Below are 22,105 nucleotides of genomic sequence, written 5' to 3' on the forward strand. Positions count from 1 at the left end.
GTTGTGTTGTCGCTCATATCCGTATCACAGACAGCGCGGTAGCATTGGAAAAGCATGTTTTACTCAATCTACCCCATAAGCAGCTTTGGTGCGATCGACTGATAAAGCAGTTGAATTAAAATGCATAGGATATGATATGTAGTCGATGCTTACTTGTTCTGTGCGTCTTTGCCGGCTAAATATCTCAGTAAACGTTAGAGATATGTTGATTTATTAATATTTTTTTTTATATAAAATACATGGTAAATTCACTTACCTTGCAACAAATGCCTCCCACGAAGCGCTAATAACGTTTCTGTCTGAAGTATTCCCTCCACAAGTCCAAATTTCCTGACCCCGCCTCTGCTTCAATTTCATTGGTTGAATCTGTCAACCAATCATTTTCCTTTCTGCCCTTAGAACATCTTTGTCTAAGGGAAATTCCCATCTGCGATGAGCACAGCCTGACATGAGCCCTCTAAGAGACATTTAGAGAGTATCTGAGTAAATGTAATGATTGGATCATTTCTGCTTCTGCTGCTGCTGTAGTTTGATCTATTGAAGACTGGAAACTACAACGTGACAGGCATACAGCGACTGAAAGGACCTGCGGACACTTACTGATGACGTCTGTGTGCAGTTCGGTACATGCCTGTGTAAAATGTTTTACATTGGTTGGTAGCTGATACTTTAACCTTTGAAGATATAATGTATGGTAGAGTCATACAATTTTTTGACTGATAAATTACATTAAAATAATGGAAAAATATGTTAGAAATAAATGTAGGTTCTGTTTATTAAATTCAGAAGTAAATTAAAAATGTCCTGAGACTAAAAACTGTCTTTATTTATTTATTTGTTTGTTTGATTGATTGATATGACCTGCTTTCTGACATGTTGGGCCTATGTCACTTTATTGGTAAAATAAATTTTATCATAGTAAAATGTTTTAGACACGAAACAAATTGATGTAGCCAAATATCTTTTCCCTACTGTGGTTTATAAAAATGAATGCAAAGTTTCTGGTAACATTAATAAACATTACAACTGTTACTGATTTGTTTGAAATGACACTATCTGCTTTGCATGAAAAACTGACTGTGCTGTAGGTGTGGCCTGAGTGGAGTTTTGTAAGCTACATAAACAGCAATTAAAAAATAAATGATAATAATAAAAAAATACATTAACAAAGGTCAGTTAGGCTACAACCCTGGTGAAAAAAACAGCAGATGCTGGTTGGGTATGTTTCGATGCTGGTTTAAGCTGGTCCTTTGCTGGTTTATGCTGGTCCTTGACCAGCAACATGACCAGCATAAACCAGCAAAGGACCAGCTTAAACCAGCATCAAAAGATACCTAACCAGCATATGCTGTTTTTTTTTTTTTTTCAGGGAAGCCCTGCACTCAAAGTCTGAAGACACATTTCTGCAAACAGAGAATAGTTTCGGCAGTTGGATTACGGTTAGGTGTTGTGGAGGGCGTGTCATCAGGTAAATCATTTAGTTACAGGTTAAAGTAAAACTGAGACAGGAATATTCTCCTTTCGATTACGAACTCTCGTATCAACATTTAGTTAATTCCCATATAATCATATCAGTAATTTATTCAGAAACTCCAGTGAACACCTTAATGTTCAGGCGCAGGTAAGAAACACATTTTCCTGAATAATTGTGTCTATCATGAGTGTGACTTGAGATCAGATGCATTGAACTAGTTAGGTAGGTTATAAAGTGATACTAAACCATATAAATACATTTTTTAAAAGAAATAAGGTCAAATAAAGCTACATGTAGACACACATTGTACATTTGTGTCTTGCTTTAACTGGATTCATTTAACCTGTTCATTGTATATATATATATCTATAAAATGTTGTATTTGGCCCTTAAGTGTAAATGTGCAAGTATTCACAGACAAAACACATTTGTCTGTTTATTGTAATATTTTGTATTCATATTTTTCTTTGTATCATCTGTGTCCTCCAGCAATGAAGTTTATTTGTGTGACTCTGCTGATTATTAGTGGAATTACAGATTCAAGATCAGGTAATTTTCCACACCCACGTAAAGAGAGGAAGTGTGTGTTCAAATCCATTTATGAACCTTTTTTACATTTCTGGGTTTGTCAGCTGTGGAAGTCGTCATAGTTGGGTTAACTTTGAGAGCAGGGGAGAGTACCACAAATATATATTTTTGCATTCATGACTTTCCAAAAAAAGGGAAAAAATGAGAGAGACTGATAACGGCAGTCAGAGAAGAGAACAATGTCAAATTTATAGTTCCTCTGACATTGCATTAGAAACACCCTCACATTAGCGTTAACTATACTGCCGTAGCATAGTAATGATGGGCCCCAGTGCAGGCTATTACCACTGGGCTGCAAGGTTGACCTATAGAAGTAATTTGCGTGTGGGACATGTCCCTACGACCCCACCACTTCTTGCAACATCTTGAGGCTAGCACGGATGTACCTAAAAGAAAGAAACATCAAAAACATGCCAGTCTATACTATGGGTAGTCCTGACTCAAGAAATCTTATTAACTATTAACTTCCTAATAAATCATATATAATACTGTGTTTGTGAAGGAAATAACCTGTAGGCCTATTACAGAACCCCTAAAGGAAATAAATATGAGATGGAAGGAAAAAATATATTTCAGTGTTTTCTGTCACAATTATATCATTGGGTAATCATACTGTATAGAAATTGCAGGCCCGCATTTTTACTGCCTATGACAGTTGAAATGTGTCATCACAGTGAAATTGTCCATTGTCCAGGTGAGCTATCCACCTTATTTTTCAATGCGAAAGTAAGCCTGTGGGTAAGACTTCAGGTTCATTATTTGCACACTTGTGCACATACAAATATGATGACAAGTTATGACTTCACAACAAGCTTCACTTTTAATTAGACCTGGGTTCCCCTTCAGGAACTCGAGCTGCGTCGACAAACGCTATGGGAACGCCTTCAGCGTGAATCACGTGTGCAATCAGACCAATGGAAGAGCGAGACGTCATAGGCGGGTGACGTCACTGACCAGGAAGCATAAAAGCACGTGCGCCAGAACAAGCGTCAGCTTCTGACTTTCAGCAGCGCTCTGTGTTTTGTGTGTGATTGTGTCCCGTTTTGGCTGCTAGTTTGCGCCACTTTTATATTGGACACAATGTCTTTAAGCAAAAAAGAAAAGTCTAAAGAAACAAGCAAGTCACGTTTTAGAGCGTGTGTTCCTCCCTGCTCTCGTTACATCCCGAGCGGGGATACACACGCTCTATGCGTGGCTTGTTTGGGAGCGGAGCACGCAGCGTCGGCTCTCGAGGGGGCCGACTGCCCGCACTGCGAGCGTCTTCCCCTGTGTTTGCTCCGCTCCCGGGAAGGCTCTCTTCGAGGAGGGAGCCTTCACCAGCGTTCCCCGCGGGACTGGTCCCGCCTCCGCCGAGGCGGAGCGGCGGCTGCACTCGTGGGGTTCGCAACTGGATCTGGCGGAGGGTATGGAGACGGGTGATCCCCTATCTCCTGCCTCACCCACCAGATCCGCTGCCCGTTCTCAGGGATCAGAAGCCCGCTCTGCGGTTTCTTCCCCCCGAGGGACGGGCTCGACATTCCACCTCTCTTCCTCCGAGGAGGTTGACATGGAGACTGTTGATGAGGTGTCCGCACCTCAGTTTCCCCAGTACGAGGAGTTGCTGGAGGTTGTGACTCGCGCGGTCGCCAAGCTTAAGATCGATTGGCCCGCCGAGCCACAAGTCGAGCCGCAGAAGAGTAAATTTGATGAGAGATTTCTGCGGTCTCGACCACCTCCAGCACGCCGGAGCCTTCCCTTTTTTCCCGATCTCCACACCGAGGTGTCGAGATCGTGGAATTCGCCCTTCTCGTCCCGCTTGTTCATCCCCGCCTCCTATAACTACGGTTACGTGGCGGGATTGGATGAGCGTGGGTATAGATAAGTCCTCGACTAAGTGGCCCTGACTATTCAGGACCGCTGAGGGCAGCCCCATCTGGGGAGAGGCGGGGTGCACCGCATCATTCGGTGTCCATCTCTCCCCCGTGCCCTCAGGAGGCCGTTCTGCCAACCCTGCCAGTGCTTCAGGGCGCAGCGGTCTCCAGCAAGCATCCACCCCAGTTTTTTCCACCCAGCAATGTAGCGGGGCTGGGGAGCTCGCCACCCCCGCAGGGGTCTCTGGGGCCGCTAGTTCAGGTGCTTCCTGCCGGGGAACCGTTACAGGACACCGTTCTAGCGCCCCACACAACATCAGAGGCCAGCCTCGAGAGGCTGGTTCCCTTAGTAGATCATTTGGCAGCGTGGAAACTACTGCCCAATGTGTCTGCTTGGGTCCTGCATACTGTAGAGCGAGGTTATCACATTCAGTTCGGCGCACCACCTCCGCCGTTCGACGGGGTCTCTCCCACACTGGTGGGCCCCGAGCAGGGTCTGGTAATGGAGCAGGAAGTAGCTACTCTCTTGAGGAAGGAGGCCATCGAGGTGGTCCCTCCTCATGACAGAGAGTCCGGGTTCTACAGCCGGTACTTCATTGTTCCGAAGAAGGATGGGGGCCTGCGTCCCATTTTAGATCTGCGTCTGCTGAACTGCTCAGTCATGCGACTGAAGTTCAAGATGCTCACCATCAAACAAGTCGTGTTTCAGATCAGGTCCGAGGACTGGTTTGTCACGATAGATCTGAAAGACGCATATTTCCACGTCTCCATCCTTCCTCAACACAGGAAGTTCCTGAGGTTTGCTTTCAGGGGCGAAGCTTACCAATATCGGGTTCTTCCGTTCGGCCTAGCACTCTCCCCCCCCACACTTTTACGAAGTGTGTGGATGCAGCTCTGGCTCCTCTGCGACTCCAGGGCATCCGCATACTCAACTACATCGACGACTGGCTGATCCTGGCTCAGTCGGAGATGGTGGCGGTTCGGCATCAAGATGTCGTTCTCGCTCACATGAAAGAGCTGGGGTTGAGACTGAACGCCAAGAAAAGTGTGCTTTCTCCACTACAGAGGACCACTTATCTGGGCGTGGTGTGGGATTCGACCACGATGCAGGCACGGTTGTCTCCTGCTCGGAACGAGTCGATCCTTACTGCAGTCAAGAGAGAGAAAGAGGGCCGGTCACTCACTGTAAAGCAGTTCCAGCAACTGCTGGGTCTGATGGCAGCTGCGTCCAATGTGATACCTTTTGGCCTGCTGTACATGAGACCCCTACAGTGATGGATCAAGACCAGGGGGGTTCTCCCCGAGGGGAAACCCGTTCCGCATGATCAAGGTCATGCGGCAATGCCTACGTGCCTTAGACATGTGGTGGAAACCCTGGTTCTTGTCTCAGGGCCCGGTGCTGGGAGCTCCTTGTTGCCGCATAACGCTAGCGACGGACGCATCCCTCACCGGTTGGGGAGCGGTCATGAATGGCCACCCTGCCCGCGGTCTGTGGAGCAGTCACCAACTCACTTGGCACATAAATTGCCTGGAGATGCTGGCCGTGTTTCAAGCTTTGAGACACTTCCTCCCGGACCTGAGAGATCGCCACGTGTTGGTCCGCACCGACAACACCTCGGTGGTCTCGTACATCAACCACCAGGGAGGTCTGCGTTCGTGCCCCTTGTACAAGCTGGCGCACCAGATCCTTGTGTGGTCCTCTCGCTGAGAGCAGTTTATGTACCTGGGCACCTCAACTTGGGAGCAGACATCCTGTCGAGGCAGGAGCCGAGGCCCGGGGAATGGATGCTTCACCCCGAGGTGGTGAAGCAGATCTGGAGAGTGTTTGGTCCAGCCCAGGTGGATCTTTTTGCCACGAGGGAGAACACACAATGTCCCCTCTGGTACTCTCTAGTTCATCCAGCTCCCCTGGGGCTGGATGCCATGGTACAGACGTGGCTGAGGCTTCGTCTGTACGCCTTTCCCCCGATCGTTCTGCTCCCGGGAGTTCTAGAGAGAGTGCGCCGGGACGGGGTGTCCCTTCTACTAGTAGCCCCGTTCTGGCCGGGCCGAGTATGGTTCTTGGACCTGATTTCTCTCCTCGACGGCTCTCCCTGGGAGATTCCCGTAAGGAGAGATCTCCTCTCACAGGCAGGGGGCTTCATTCTTCACCCCCGGCCGGAGCTGTGGAAGCTTTGGGTGTGGCCTCTGAGGGGCCTCCAGTACGACCTCGTGTTCCCTCTTGGGACCTGTCTGTGGTGCTAGAAGCTCTCTGCAAGAAGTCCCCTCCTCAGCACCACGGCCTGTCGTGCTGCAGGCCTTCTGTCCTCCTCCCTTCCGGGATTCTGACCAGCAGAAGCTTAACTGTATGTGTCCAGTTTGAGCACTGGACACATACGTCCACCGTGCTGCCGGGTGGAGAAAGTCTGACCAACTTTTTGTGTGTTATGGTCCCCCTAAAAAGGGCTTCCCTGCTTCCAAGCAAACCTTGAGTCGTTGGATAGTTGATGCCATCTCTATCTTTTATGACTCTTCGGGCCTTCCTCCGCCTTTGGGGGTCAAGGCCCATTCTACTAGGAGCATGGCTGCCTCTAAAGCCTTTCTTGCTGGGGTTTCCATGCAGGAGATTTGTAACGCGGAGGGATGGTCCACGCCCCTCACTTTTGTCAGGTTCTACGAGCTAGACCTGCGAGCCTCTCCTGGCTCTTCTGTCCTTTGCCCTAGCTCTTCCTTGGCTGGGACTTGGATCCTGGCGGCTTGGGCATCTCGTTCCCATAGCGTTTGTCGACGCGGCTCGAGTTCCTGAAGGGGAACGTTTCAGGTTACGTATGTAACCCCGGTTTTCCAGAGGGTACGAGACGCCGCGTCTCGAGGCCATGCTCCTGCGTCCCCGCGATCGCTGCTTCTCTCCTGGAAGCTGACGCTCGTTCTGGCGCACATGCTTTTATGCTTCCTGGTCAGTGACGTCACCCGCCTATGACATCTCGCTCTTCCATTGGTCTGATTGCACACGTGATTCAGAGCGCGGTCACGCTGAAGGCGTTCCCATAGCATTTGTCGACGCGGCGTCTCGTTCCCTCGGGGAACTGGGGTTACATACGTAACCTGAGACGTTTTCTCTTTTACAGAGCAGTATGAAGTAGTGGGACCTGCAGGTCCTGTATTTGCTGTAGCTGGTGAAGATGTGATTCTGCCCTGTTCAGTCAAACCCAACATTAGTGTTGTGGACATGAGAGTGGAGTGGTTTAGACTTGATCTGAAAGACTCACCACTAGTGCATCTCTATGAGGATCATGTAGACAAAAACACAAATCAGATTCAGTCCTACAGAGGCAGAACAAAACTGAATCATCAAGAACTACAGAGAGGAAATACATCACTCAAACTTTCATCAGTCCGAGTCTCTGATGAAGGACTTTATAAGTGTTTTATTCAGTCCAAATCCTGGTCTGATGATGCCACTGTTAATGTCAATATTGAAGGTGAGAAAACCATTGAAAACTAAAGGCTGGAATACGCTACACAACTTTTAAAATCTGAACAATTTTAAAACACTAGGCATCACACACTTACTGACTTTGTAATAGTTACAAAGGAAAACTGGCCATCATACACTAAATGACTGAGGATCAAAACAAACTCACATACAAATGCACACATTGTTGGAGACGTGTGATATGCACTCTCCTGAAAATATCGAACATGTTTGATATCCTCCGGACTGTAAATCGGGGCAAAAGTCGTGTAGTTTATTCCAGGCTTAACATGCTCTAATTAACTTAAAAAAGCCAGAACAACAACCGCATGTTCTTCTTATTGATCTGTAGCTGTAGGACGTCCTCCAGTGATCACTGTAGATGGGTTTGATCATTCAGGAGGACTTCATCTACTGTGTGAATCTGAAGGTTGGTATCCTGAACCTGATCTTGAGTGGCTGAACAGTGAAGGAGTCAGTTTGAGTTCAGAAACTACAGAGACACACAGAAATGAAGACAGATTCAGTGTGAAACACACCATCACTGTACATCACAGAGACGGCAAGATTCACTGCAGAGTCAAACTGAGACATCACGTGCTGGAAACACAGATTATCACCACAAGTACGTACTAACACTTTTACTGTACTTGGTATCTCATGGTATTTTTGATTCAATAAAAAGATTTTATGATCATCAGCTGAGTCCATTGTGTCATAAAGTTGAAACATTTCTATGCACCATTCAAAACTCAACATTATAGATTTTGTAATCATCTTGTCAAATATGTTTGATTTACATAGTGTGGTTAATTACCATTTTGTTTTATAGGTAAAAGGTTTAGTTCTTGGAGGACATCAATCATCCTGATTTCAGTAGCTGCTGTGCTCAGTGTGATTGCTGGAATACTGATAGCTGTGTTTGCTCATAAAATCAGAGGTAAAATGTTTGAATTCTTGTTATTTTATATATTTATGTAAATAAAGCAGTATGGGGATAATTTTCAAGGCAATCATTCGGACATAGCACTGAGCTCATTTGTAAATGCACAGCTATAAACAGATGTGATTAAAGTCTAGATTTAAAGTGCCCCTATTATGCCTTTTCAAATATGATCTTTCATGTAGTGTTTCATGTAGCTGTATGTGAACATAAACTATCTGCAAAGTTGTGAAGCCGACAGTGCATGATAAATTTTCTGTTATGGCCAAACGTCATGAAGTAACACATTTGCTTAATGTCCACCCACGTTCTATGTCGCGAACAACTTGCCCACCCATAAATTTACATGTGGTTTATTTCACATGGAAATTTACACGTACATTATACGGAAGACGCTGTTTCCTACGCTGTGAGTAAAACTGTTTTATATTCACTTCCAAAAGATGATGAATCTACGAATTGAGGTGTTATGTTGTGTAACAACCCTGCACATGTCATGCTAACCGGCTAAATCACGCTTCTGTAGTTCTGCTGTTCAGCTGTGGACTCACTGTAGTCTGACAATTTGTGATTGATGCAGCTTGACTGTCTGTCTGTCTCATTAGTTGGAGTAATGATAAAGGATGGCGCACAAAGCGGCTTTCGCACCGAATGTGGAAAGCGCTGTGCTATGAAACCAATTTGTTTTAATTGCTTCTGCTGCGTGAGGATGGCTTGTTTCTGCCTCGACCTCGCAGTGGAGCGCGCACGCCGCATACAAAGTTCAAATGAGTTGTTCAAATGAACTTTTGCCGCTGCGCTCTGAAGGGCTGCACTGAACCCAGAGGCCAGCGAAGCGCTTTCCACGTTCGGTGTGAAAGTCGCTTAATGCATTATACAGTGTTGAAGTTTACAACATAGAGGTGTGCCCGGTTCACTTACATAAGCAAATTGCGAGCACTTTCCATGGTAGACCATGCTAACTTGTTGATCAGCCACTTCAACCGTTTCATCATCAGACTCTGGAATTGTTATGGTAAAATTGATGCCATCTTTTCTATGTATTGACAAGTATCCAGGGCTGTCAATCAATTATGGCAATGGGCGTTTCGTTTTCCGACACGCTGTATGCGATAGACCAATCATAAAGGACTGCGCCATCTAACCAATCACAGCAGTGAGGGCTCACGGAAAGGAGGGGTTTAGAGAGACTGATTCTTTGAACTGCTTTGCACGAGTCGTTTATGAATCATTTAGAAATGGGGTAAAATTAAATCTATTTTTGGAGAAAACTGAAGTGTTTTTTGACCTTGCATACATGTAAACCTGTTTTGGGAGTCTATTAAAACAATATTAGCAACCTTTAAAATAGCATAATAGGGGCACTTTAAATATGGCTACTGTTTTAGCACAGGACTCCAGGAAAGCATGTAAGATCCATATGCAAGCTTTATTTAACACAGCATAGTCAAAACAGGCAGGGTCGATCACCAAACAAACAGTAATATCCAGGGCAAGACAAAAGCAAAATCCAAATAAACAGGCAGAAGGTCAAAATCCAAGTGAGCAGTCCAAAAGTAACAAATAAACAAGGCTATGAAACTAGGCAAAAACTATGGCAATGAACTAGACAAAACTATGGCAAAAAACAAAACAAAAACTATGACAATGAACCAAAACCATGGAAATAACAAAAAAGGCAATGAAAACAGGGAAAATGCTTGGTAGAGTCCGCACAGGCAAAACAATACTTTGCGGAGTCCTGTTTGGTTTAGGCCTCATTAAATGGCCACCAACAGGAAGTAACCAATGAAGCAGCAGAGGGAGCAGTAACAGTCAGTCCATGGGTGAGGGCTCCCTCTGCTGGCATGGCATTACAGCACATCTGATCTCTTCTGGAAGCTGATTCCAGCTGCAGGTAGCGTAATAGCTAAAAGCAGACTGCACTTGTTTTGTGTGAACCCTCGGCATATCTAAATGACTTGATCCTAATGATCTGAGTGATCTGATATGTTTGAATTCTGTAAGCACATCTGCAATGTATTGAGGTCTTAAGCCATTGAGTGATTTATAAATGAGTAATAATACTTTAAAATCAATCCTAAATGTAACTGGAAGCCAGTGTAATGACCTGAGGACTGGTGTGATATACTCAGATTTTCTGGTTGTAGTCAGAATCCTGGCAGCAGTGTTCTGGATGAGCTGCAGCTGTTTAATGGTCTTCTTGTGAAAGCTGGTCAGGAGTCTATTTTAATAGTTCACGCTGCTGCTGATAAAGGCATGAACAAGTTTCTCCAAGTCTTGACTGGAAACAAAACATCTAATTCGTGCAGTGTTTTTGAGACAATAATATGCTGATGTAAGGATCCATCCACTGGCCCAGACGCAGAGTCCAGTTGCCTGGTTGAAGGTTTAATGCATGTTCGGTCTTTTCAAAGCGCTTCTGCAAATTTCACTTAATTTATCAGGATTTAGTTTCAAGTTTAATCTAGCTCCATGTTTAATCTGACTCCAATTTCATATGATCGTTACAATTTAGATGTTTACTCTAATTTAGGCTGATCACAAATATAAAATATGTATTAATTTAGATATTTGATTATTCTGTAAATCGTCTCGGTTACGCATGGTAACCCTTGTTCCCTGATGGAGGGAACGGAGATGTTGTGTCTAGTAGTGTACGACACTAGGGGTCGCTCTTGGGAGCCCAAACACCTCTGATAGTTTGAGAAAAGGCCAATGAAATTGGGTGTGCAGAATTTGCATAGCTGGCCACGTCCCGGACATCCGGGTATACATAGGGCAGCGCATGCTCTGCTCACTCATTCTGTTCTGAGGAGTCGAAGCATCTCAACTCACTCAGAGGCGGTCCAGAGTTGTGGCAAGGGGGACACAACACCTCCGTTCCCTCCATCAGGGAACGAGGGTTACCATATGTAACCGAGACGTTCCCTATCTGTCGTACACTACAGTTGTGTCTAGTAGTGTACAACACTAGGGGTCCCTATATAAACATGCCACAAGTCTGACCGCATCACGAGTGATTGGGCACAGATAGTAACAAGCCAAAGTGTTAACATAAATGCAGCTCACCTCTTCGTGACCTTCCAACGTCCAAGAACTGACCTGTCACAGGCAGGGTTACCTGCAGCCGGGCCTTTCCTCAGTGGAGCGGCTGAGTGTCTTGAGAACGCTGGGAAAGTGCCTGTTTCCCGCAGGAAAGAAAGGCACTACAGAGATCACAACCTGCCCAGAGGGGGGGTATAAAGTGAATATCATTAGATATGGGACCTGAAGTGGGTCTCACGCTAGGGGAGACTACCAAATTCAGATCTTAGAGACAAACCTGTCTTCAGGGGAAACACAGCACCATAGAGAGTTATAGGTGGATTTACACACATGGGGCCACATAAGGAGCCATTACATATGGGGCACAGATCCAACCAAGAGTTAGTAAGGTAACCATACCTTGTGTTGGGTTTTTGCAGGGAGTTCCTCTGCCGAACTCTGCCACGTCCAGAAGTGCCAAGTGATGGAGAAGGTGTCCAGGGTTCACATCAGGAAACCTACTGAAACTTAGAAGCATAATCACCATTAGGGGAAGCACTTAAGCAAGCTCTACAACCAACCAGAATGCTGAGCCAAGAGCTTGCGTTTAAGACTCTAGCCAACACTGGTTCCATGCGCAAATTGGCAAGTGTATTAGGTGTAGCCCAACCTGCAGCTCTGTAGATGTCTGTTAACAAGGCCCCATTTGCAAGAGCTGCCAAGGCAGCGATGCCCCTGGTTGACTGGGTTCTCATTCCCAGTGGGCAGGGCAAGCCTCTGGCCTGTAGGCCGTACAGATCGTATCCACAAGCCAGTGGGAGATCCTTTGCTTGGAGACAGCCTTCCCCTTCCGCTGTGCTACATAACAGACAAAGAGCTGACCGGAACGTCTGAAGTGCTGAGAACATTCCAGGTAAATGCGTGGGACACGGACCGGGCATAATAGGGTCAGGTTGGGGTCATCTTCCTGGTAAGGAATTGCTTGCAGGGTCACCACCTGATCTCTGAAGGGAGTGGTGGTTACCATGGGCACGTATTCAGGCCAGGTTCCCAGAGCAACGTGAGAGTTCACCGGCCCGAATTCCAGGCACGAATGTTGACGGATAGGGCTTGGAGGTTTCCCGCTCTTAACAGAGGTGAGTGCAATCGGGGGAGGCCGTCTTCGTGGAGAGGGCACAGAATCAACCGATTGAGGGGCTCAGCGGATCTTACTGTAGGCCCGAAGGACCACAGACAGATCAAGAGGGGATGTGGTGCTACCAGGGAGGGTTCACCTTCCGGACACCTCTTAACAAATCGTGCCCCACCGATCTGCCTTCTACGAGGTCATGGTGGCCATTCCCAGGACATGCCATTGCCTGGTGGAGGGGGCTCAGTCCTGTATAGGGTGCTTGCCACTGTGGGTAGAAGATTTCTGGAGGCTTCCTGGTCACATCCAGGGACCATAGAAGGAAGTTCCAAAAATCTGGGCGCGGGTGCCAGATTGTGCCCTTCCCCTGAGGAAGGAGGTTCCTTCTCAGGGGGGGTGTGTCAGGAAGGAAACAATGGTAGGAGCACAAGCTCTGAGAACCAAGTTCCGTTGGGCCGAACAGGGCTACCAAGAGAATCTGTTTTGAGTCCTTCCCGACATTGCACCGTGTCTGTGCAATAAGGCTTACTGGGGAATAAGCTGTACGGTCAGCTGAGTGTCATCGGATCTGAACCGAGGGAGTCCTCAGTCAGGACGTATTATCACCAGGGTTGGGGTCAATTCAGGAATGAACTCAACAATTCCAATTCAAAGAAGGAAATGGAATTGGAATTGGAATTCAACAACGATTACAGGAAACAGAGTTGGAATTGAATTGGAATTACAGGACGTGGAATTAAATTGAGGGAAATTCCACTGAATTCTGTTTATTGCTGTTTCTGAGCATTTATTTGTGATTGCATTTAGAGACATACATTTGAACTTTATTTATGATGCTTTACAAATACCAAGTAATGTATGAAATAGAGCTGATCAAATGCAAGTAAATAAAAATGAGAACTGTACATTATGAATTAAGAATTGAATGACAGTGGTGATAAGTTTCTGGATGTACTATACATTCAATATATGATTACCACATAATATATGTCTCAACTCACAAAAAGTCATGTTCATTCATGTGTTTCATTCATTTCCTGAAATTTGGCATCACTAAGATTGCATCTCTCAGGCCTAAATATCTCAAGTGGAATTTAGTGGAATTTATTTGATTTCAATTCTGTTTCCTGACATTCCAATTCAATTCCAATTCCATTTCCTTTCAGCTGCATGCAATTCCAATTCCATTCCAGGAAGTGAATTGGAATTTACCATTCATTCTCAATTCAATTCATGAATGGCCCCAACCCTGATTATCACTGGCAGTGAGTGGATTCTGGTGAGGCAACAGATCTACCTGTGCCTGGCCAAACTGACTCCAAAAACAGCTGGACCATCCGAGGGTGGAGCCTCCACTCACCTCAGAGCGAACCTGTCGCCCGGAAAGTGAATACTAGTGATACTAGTGAGTACTAGTCTCTCAACAGTAGCAAAAAGAGTGTGAGTGTTTATGTTGCTGTTTATAAGGTTTGAGAAGAAGCTCTGTCTAGCTGTGCCTAGTTCCACATTAAAAACATGAGGGCTTTCTATATAGTTTAAATATTATTGTGGATTGCAATATTGATTTCTGCATTATCTATGTGAAACAGTCAAACTCTGAGGAAATCATTGATAACAGTTCTGCAAAGTCTTCAGCAGGCTGGAGAGTATTTTGGAGGCCTGTAAATAATGATAAATAGAATGTGTGGAGTACTTTTTAGCACAAAACACAGATATTCAAAAGACAATTACTGACCAAATGACACTGCAGCTAAACCTCCACCTCTCCTATAACAGCTCTGCAGCTGTTTTCTAGCCATGTTTCTTTTAGAAACATAAAATCCAGGTTGTTTATGGTTAATAAATTATTGACCAGAAATAATTGTTTTGGGGGGCTTGTAGCAACAGAGTGGGAGAGTTTGGTCCAGCATACACCAGTTCTTCCATTTTCTTTGAGCAGCTTAGAAGTGGAGATGCTGGAGAGAGGGATAATGTGTCTGGTGTGAGGGGCTGTGGCTCTGGTGTTTCCAGTGGCTGAAATGCCTGTTGAAAAAAACAGCATATGCTGGTTAGGCAGTTTTTGAAGGATGGATGTTGGATTGAGCTGCATGGTTTATGCTGGTTCTTTGCTGATTTAAGCTGGTCCTTAGCTGATCATGTGCTGGTCCTAAGTTGGTCCCTCCTGCTCAGGACCAGCTTAGGACCAGCACATGGCCAGCTAAGACCATCTTAACCAGCTAAAACCAGCATCCATGCTTCAAAACCTACCTAACCATCAAATGCTGTTTTTTTCAACATGGATATGTTGTCCTGGCTTTCCTGTTTGTTTTCCAGAAAGTCGTCTTAGGGTGCTGAGTTTCTGAGGTATTCTGTGTCACAGTTTGTCTTTGATGAGCTCTGTGGACAGGACTCAGTCGGGATGGTGTCCATGAGCAGTGCTTGTTGTGGCTGTGTAGTGTTAACAGTGTCATTGTGGGATGTGTCAACCACGTAACGATTCAGGAACTGATGCGAAATCCTGTGCTCATTCATACTCTGTTCAGGTGTGTGTGTCATTCAGGTTGAGTAGACTGGCACACACTGCTAAAGGATGATGGAGCAAGAAGTAGATGTTGTCCTTTAGCACTCTTGCACCAAGTTTGTTTGGGTGGAGGCCATTTGGTTTAAACAGTTGTCTATGACCCCAGAAAAAATTAACTTGTCAGTGAAGTTTACTCCTTATTGCAGGTTTTAATTTTCACAAGTTTGATTTAATTAATTTTTTTTTTTTTGCTGAAAGTCATAAACAAATTAAATTTCCACCACATCTCAAATGATTGTGTTTTTTGTTTAATATCAATCTATGATGAAAAGTTTAAACAATACTGAATGATTTCATATGAATGGTCTTGTTGGCTGGTTTCCTTGTGTGCACAGGATACATTTTCAGTTGTGGTTTTAACACAGTGTTGTCTGTGTCATGCTCTGCAACCACACTGAAAATAATCAGTGAAAATAGCTGCTATGAGACTTGTTGAGATAATACCAATAATAATAAACTTGGATCAAACAGGATTTGTGCAAAAAACAGGCACTACTTGATAACGTAATAACACGTAATCTAATTGATTTTACAACTAGAAACAAAATATCTGGTTTTAATCAAAAGTTTAATAAATTGGTTAAAAAAATATATATAATCAACCGAATGCAGGAATTAGGGCTAAAAGAGTTTTTTCAGATAAATTTGCATTAATGAGGGGGACAAGACAAGGGGATCCCTTATCACCTCAGATATTTGCTCTATGTATAGAGTCTTTAGCACAGAGTATACGGGGGACTTTAATAAAACTTTAATAAAAGGCCTTAAAACTGAAAATGAGGAACATAAACTTGCATTGTATGTGGATGATGTGATTTTGTTTTTAACAGATGTACAAACATCATTACCCTCAGTGTTAAAAGAAATAGAGTTATATGGAGCTATGTCAGGATATAAATTAAACTTTAATAAGACAGAAGCTATGGAAACTGGGGGTAAATTACAAGAAGGTTTTAAAGAGAAATATGATTTTAAATGGAATCAAACAGGGATAATGTATTTGGGAGTGAAAATTCCAAACAAAACAGAGAATTCATATAAGTGTGATATTTTAGAAACTACTATAAGAAGTTATTTTAAAAGGTGGAAAATATTATCATTATCTTTGATTTAAAAAATAAGTACTATCAAAATGAGTATACTCCTGAGATCTTTGTTTCTATTTCAAAATCTTCCAGTTTATATACATCTTAGTAATTTTAAAAAGTGGCATAGTATTTTTAGAAGATTCATCTGGGACAAGGGTAAACCAAGAGTAAAACTTAAGGTTTTACAAACTAGTACAGAAATGGAGGTTTATCATTGCCAAATTTGGAGTGCAGCCCAGTTTAAGCCGATTTTGAGCTGGATGCAAGTGGGAAAATATATCAAAGTGGAAAAGTATGGAAACCAGGTTATTTGATGCAGTTAGTACATTGATATTTTGTGGGAGAAAGCAAGAGGTAAATACTAGTTATTATTGTGTAGGTGAAAAAGGTAGCTTTTAAATGTTGGAGAAAAATTTGCAAAGTGAGTGAAATTAGTGATCAGGAGATGATTTGTTTAAGAGAAAAAGCATGCAAGAGATACAGATTTTAAAGTAAATATTTTTGATGTTGTATTTAAGGTTTGGGCCAGCAAAGGACTTAAAAGATTTTGACAATGAGATGGAGACATTTGAGAACATAGAGAAAAAAAAAATTATCTGGGAAATTATTTTACAAATATTTTCAAATAAGAAATAAAAACTTTAGATGATATTCACCCTCTGTTGCGTTTTTATGAATAAAGTTGGTAAAATCGAGATAACCTGATAGGCGAATATATATTTAAAGAAATTAAGGACTGGGGTTTATATAATAATAAGACAAAATGGGAAATTGAATTAGGTAATAAAACAACAGATGGATATAGGAAACAGATTGGAAAAAGCTTTTCAGGCAATAGAAGAAAAGTTTAATAAATCAAATATAATAAAAATACAAAATATAGTTATAGGTATAGGACCTGCTGCTTAGCGAAGATGAGTTATACTTATTTAGAATATTGAGAATCACAGCTCTTACAACAATAACAACATTTTTGGTTAGACTTAGTTTCTAAAATACACTAAAGTACAGTATGGAAAAGATATGAAAATCAAAAGTAAAAGTATATGTTTTGAAAAGATATGGGCACCGCTAAAATTAAAGTATCCACTATAAAACAAAACATATTATATTTAGTTTTTACATAATCCATCCTTTTTTTTTGGTTACACTTTATTTTGATAGTCCACTTTAGCCATTCTACTAACATTAAGTAACTTTGCAACAATATGTCAACTAATTCTCATGAATTTGCAGCTACATGTCTACTAACTCTCAGAGCAGACTGTTAGGTTAGGTTTAGGGTTAGTAGAATAAGTTGACATATACTTACAAAGTTTAGAAGAGCGTTAGAAGATATTAAGCAGACAGTCTACTAATACTCTAACGACTAGTTGACATGCAGTTGCAAAGTTACTTACACTTAGTAGAATGTCTAAAGTGGACTATCAATATAAAGTGTTACTGTAACATGGAGAGGGAGACGAGAGGTGAGCAGATCCAAATGCAAAACTTTCTTTGAAAGGCGAGACAAAGACATGGTCGAACAGACAGGGTATAGCAAACAGGTATGTTGGAGCGAGACACAAGAATAGTCCGAGAATAGTTCGAGGGTCGATCAGCGGTGAACGTAATCCGAAGGGGGCAAGGAAAAGGGGTATTCCGTTCAATGAGCAAGAGGTCCACAAGGCAGGCGGAGAGACAGACAAGACGAGAAGACCAGGCAAGAAAGCTTAACTCATGGAGCCAGTAAACTAGGAAACTAGGAAATTAGGGAACTAGGAAACTAGGAAACTACAAAAAAAGTAAAGGCTGCTAGCACTAAGGGAGCGCTAAACGCAACAAATACCATTCTCCACAATACAACTCCACAATTCTCGGTAAGTAACAGGGGGAAGTCCGGGGCTTATATAACGTGCCTGATTGGCTACAGGTGTAGGTGCACTTAGCACGATGGGTGATGGAAAACGTAGTCCGGGATGTATATTCTCAACACAATATTTCACATATGAGGTAACATATCAAAAGGAAAATCTGTAGACAAAATTTCGTTTTGTTTCTAATTTCCTATTTTAATTTGACTTTATTAAATATTTTGGTAACATTTAGACTAGAGACCAGTTCTCACTATTAACTAGTTACTTACTAGCATGCATATTATAAGCATATTGGCTGCTTATTAGTATTATAAAGCAGACATTAACAACTACCTTACTAACTATTAATTTAATAAGCAGAAATTAATTTACTGAGGCAATTTCAGTATTAATGTCAAGTCTGCTTTATCCACAAAATGCTTAATTAACAGACATTGTGCATTCGGATATTTTTGTGAATATGTAATTTATTATTGTTCCTCAATCACAAATTATATTTGTATTTGTTGTCTGAATTCTGTTTTCTCTTGTCTTTATTCTGAATCTTCTTTAGAACACATTCAACTACAGGATGAACACAGTCAATTACAGAATAAACACAGTCGAGTACAGAATGAACACAGTCAACTAAAGAATGAACACAGTCAACTACAGGATGAACACAGTCAACTACAGAATGAACACAGTCAACTAAAGAATGAACACAGTCAACTACAGGATGAACACAGTCAACTACAGAATGAACACAGTCAACTACAGAATGAACACAGTCAACTACAGAATGAACACAGTCAACTACAGAATGAACACAGTCAACTACAGAATGAACTCAGTCAACTACAGGATGAGAAGAAGAGAATACAACATGGTGAATCTGTCTTTATTACGTTATTAATTTATTATTTAATTGTTTTCAAGAGTTTTGACTGCATTCATTTATTTTGTGTACATCTTGAGTCTGGTAAATGGTCACCAGTTGTTTATATAATGTATATTTTTTCAGGTCTGTCATGACTGGTTGCAAAAAAGACAACAGAGAGCTGGATTTAAGTGCAAGCAGTTTTGTTTAATGAAAACTAAAACTAAAACATGAAAAGAAAACAAAAGAAAAGAAAAGAAAAGCAATAAAACAGCAAAATGAACAACCAACTTTTTAAAATATTACAAGATAAGTGAGCAATAAAAACAGCAAACTGAGGATATAAATAACTTAAAATAACTAAGATAAACAACAGGACAGTTGTACCAAAATCAAGGATAGACAATTAGTAATTAACACAGGTGTAACTAAACTAGAACTAAGGAAACATGCACAAAAACACAAAACAGTACCTAATCCTGACATGTACCAGGGACTTGTACCATAATAATGGCTGAATAAACTCAGGGTTACAGGATTAGTTTTGAGTTGACAAAATCAAACCAATCCAGCTTTGTTGGTATCATGACACTGATCATCAACTTTCTCTGTCAGCTCAGACTTTGATCATGTGTTTATAGAGCATGTGCACATAGAAATGTGACATTAGTAATGAACAATCAATCACATTCCTTAAAACTGTGATTCACAAGAGTCATTGCGATTTAGTTTGTTTAGTTAAAGATTAAAAGACTGAAAAATATGAAAAAATTAAAACAATTTAACAAGATCTGGCCATGAAAGAGGACAAGCTAAAGAAAACATCTTGACAAATCACTGCTAGTGAAAGATGTGAAGTGTATATAGTTGATCATATATGTGTATGATAATATATATGTAGGTATACAGAGACTGAAAAATCTAAACTCATATGTAGTCATGATTAAAACTATTGAGACAAAAGCTTATTTATATTTCAGATGATCTGTATATATTTTTTATTCATTTAAAATAAAATCTTAAAGCTGCAGTCCATAACTTTTGGTTCTCTAGCAGTTAATAAACAGAACTGAATGTGTCTTGTGGAAGAACATTGTAGCTGGAGCTACTTCTCTCTGTTTATGTCTATGATGAGTCACACAGGTACTGGTTTACTCCACAGCGCTTCCTAACCAGAACCAGTCTGAAATAGTCTGAATATAAAACCTTATTATAGGTGTACTGTAGTGATTCAGGATAAGACAAAAACATGTTTGGAAAATGGATTCATGATGTATCCACTTATTATATACATTTTGTAAATTTTGAACACAAAAAAAGTTTCAGACTGTAGCTTTAACTATTAAACTAAAATGGTTAAAATGATAATGGATTATTGGTATAATAATTATGTAAATCATATAAAATAATAACAATAAATAATCTAAATTACTAAAATCCAGATTATTTTATTTTTAAACTCTTTTACTATGTGGTGCCCTTTAATTTGGACCAAGAGAAACTGAGGGAGTGGCTTTTTTGTGTCACAGATGTGTTTGCTTGAAGCTGATTGGTCAAATTTCAGTTTGTGATCTCTAAACCAGAACATAATCTGTCCTGGAGGAGGTTATCTATGGAGCGTAAGTTACTATGGTGATGAACACTGCTAAAAGCCAAACCACTTTCATGGTGCCTAAAACCCAGAGTTGGAGCACAAACTAAACTGAAACTTACCTGTCTAGTCAGCTAAACCAGCTTCATGTTTGGGTTCACGGCCCCTGATGATGTTGTGTGATGTTAACAAAACTGAATGATCATAACTTGTTTGTCAGAGTAATAAAAATGATATAATGTTCTTTTCTCATCTTTTTCTGAATTTTCTTTAGAACATGATCAACTTTTGAAGACAATTCTACCTAAAGGTGAATGTTTTATATGATCTTATTAAAATATAAATTCATTATTTTTAAATTATTTACCAAAATGAATGAATTTAGCAAATCAATGAATATGCATTCATATATGTTTGCTATTCATTGTATTTTATTATAAGATATATAAACTCTGTAAAGTCTTCTTTTATTTTGTTGGTCTTCAAGCGGTGATTGAAATTATTGATCTCACTATTGATCTAAAGATTAATTCTGTTATGAAGCCTTTATAACTTCATACTTTCTGTTTTCAGCTCCCACATATTTAAGATCATACAAGGGTGAGTAAAAAAGCATAATTATTTATTTTTAAATTAAAGGCTTGTTTCATGGCATAATTATAAAAATAACATTATTTATTATAATTATTTATTTTACATACATAACTAAATACAAGCAAGACCCCCCCAACAAAATGTAAACATCAAAATTATAATATAATGTACATTAAATATGACATTTATTTACAATTAATTGTGTATCTTTGTTTTTGTTTGTCTTGTAAAGTTCTCATGATTCCTATAAAATAAATAATTGTCAATGTATTTATTATAAACTCATCTGTAAAGCAGAATTTTCAATAATTTTTGCAGTGAATGTGATTCTGGATGCTGATACGGCTCATCCACATCTCATCGTGTCTGATGATGGAAAACAAGTGAGATCTGGAAACACACAAACGAAAGGAAAAGGAAAAGACAGATTTGATGAATATCTTGGTGTTCTTGGGAAGGATGGATTCTCCTCAGGGTGTTTTTACTTTGAGGTTCAGGTGAAGGGACAAACTAAGTGGGATTTAGGAGTGACCAGAGAATCTGTTAACAGGAAGGGTTTGATCCGTCTGAGTCCTGACAATGGATACTGGATTGTGGGACGGAGAGATGGGGAGTATCAAGCTTGTGATTCTTCTGTTGACTCTCTTTCTCTGAGTGTGAATCCTCAGAGGGTCGGTGTGTTTGTGGATTATGAGAAGGGTCTCGTCTGCTTTTATGATGTGGAGTCCATGTCTCATATCTACTCTTACACTGATCAGTGTTTTAATGAGAAACTCTATCCATTTGTTTGTTTGGGGTATGAGAAATGAAAACTCCACACCACTGATCATCTGTGATGATTACTAATGAGATCAGTGAATTTACATGATCAACTGAAATAAAAGAAAATTCAATAAAAATGGTAACAGCAATAACTAGATAGTAAAGTTTGTTTGAGAAAGCCAGGCCAGAAAGTTTTAAATGTTTTTTAAAAGTTGTAAAGGTACCTGGGGGCAGTTGCTAGGTTGCAGGGTTGGGGCCAGAAAGAATTAAATGTTTTAAAAGTTGTAAAATGTTTGATAGTTTTGCAGTTTGAAAAAGTTGGAGTTGAAA

General features: G+C 41.4%; 1 protein-coding gene across 1 annotated transcript; it reads left to right on the top strand.

The window, feature by feature from the left end:
• Window positions 1–1,493: 1,493 nt before the first annotated feature.
• Window positions 1,494–21,952, top strand: LOC127157906 (butyrophilin subfamily 1 member A1-like). Its single transcript, XM_051101087.1, is given in 10 exon segments — window positions 1,494–1,621; window positions 1,964–2,023; window positions 7,020–7,373; window positions 7,719–7,991; window positions 8,199–8,306; window positions 18,523–18,837; window positions 20,676–20,729; window positions 20,993–21,019; window positions 21,332–21,815; window positions 21,817–21,952. Coding segments are annotated over 9 exon segments (1,716 nt in total). The 5' UTR covers window positions 1,494–1,621; window positions 1,964–1,965; the 3' UTR covers window positions 21,860–21,952.
• Window positions 21,953–22,105: the final 153 nt, after the last annotated feature.

The sequence above is a fragment of the Labeo rohita genome, unplaced genomic scaffold (assembly GCF_022985175.1).
Source record: "Labeo rohita strain BAU-BD-2019 unplaced genomic scaffold, IGBB_LRoh.1.0 scaffold_125, whole genome shotgun sequence".
NCBI classification, from domain to species: Eukaryota; Metazoa; Chordata; class Actinopteri; order Cypriniformes; family Cyprinidae; genus Labeo; species Labeo rohita.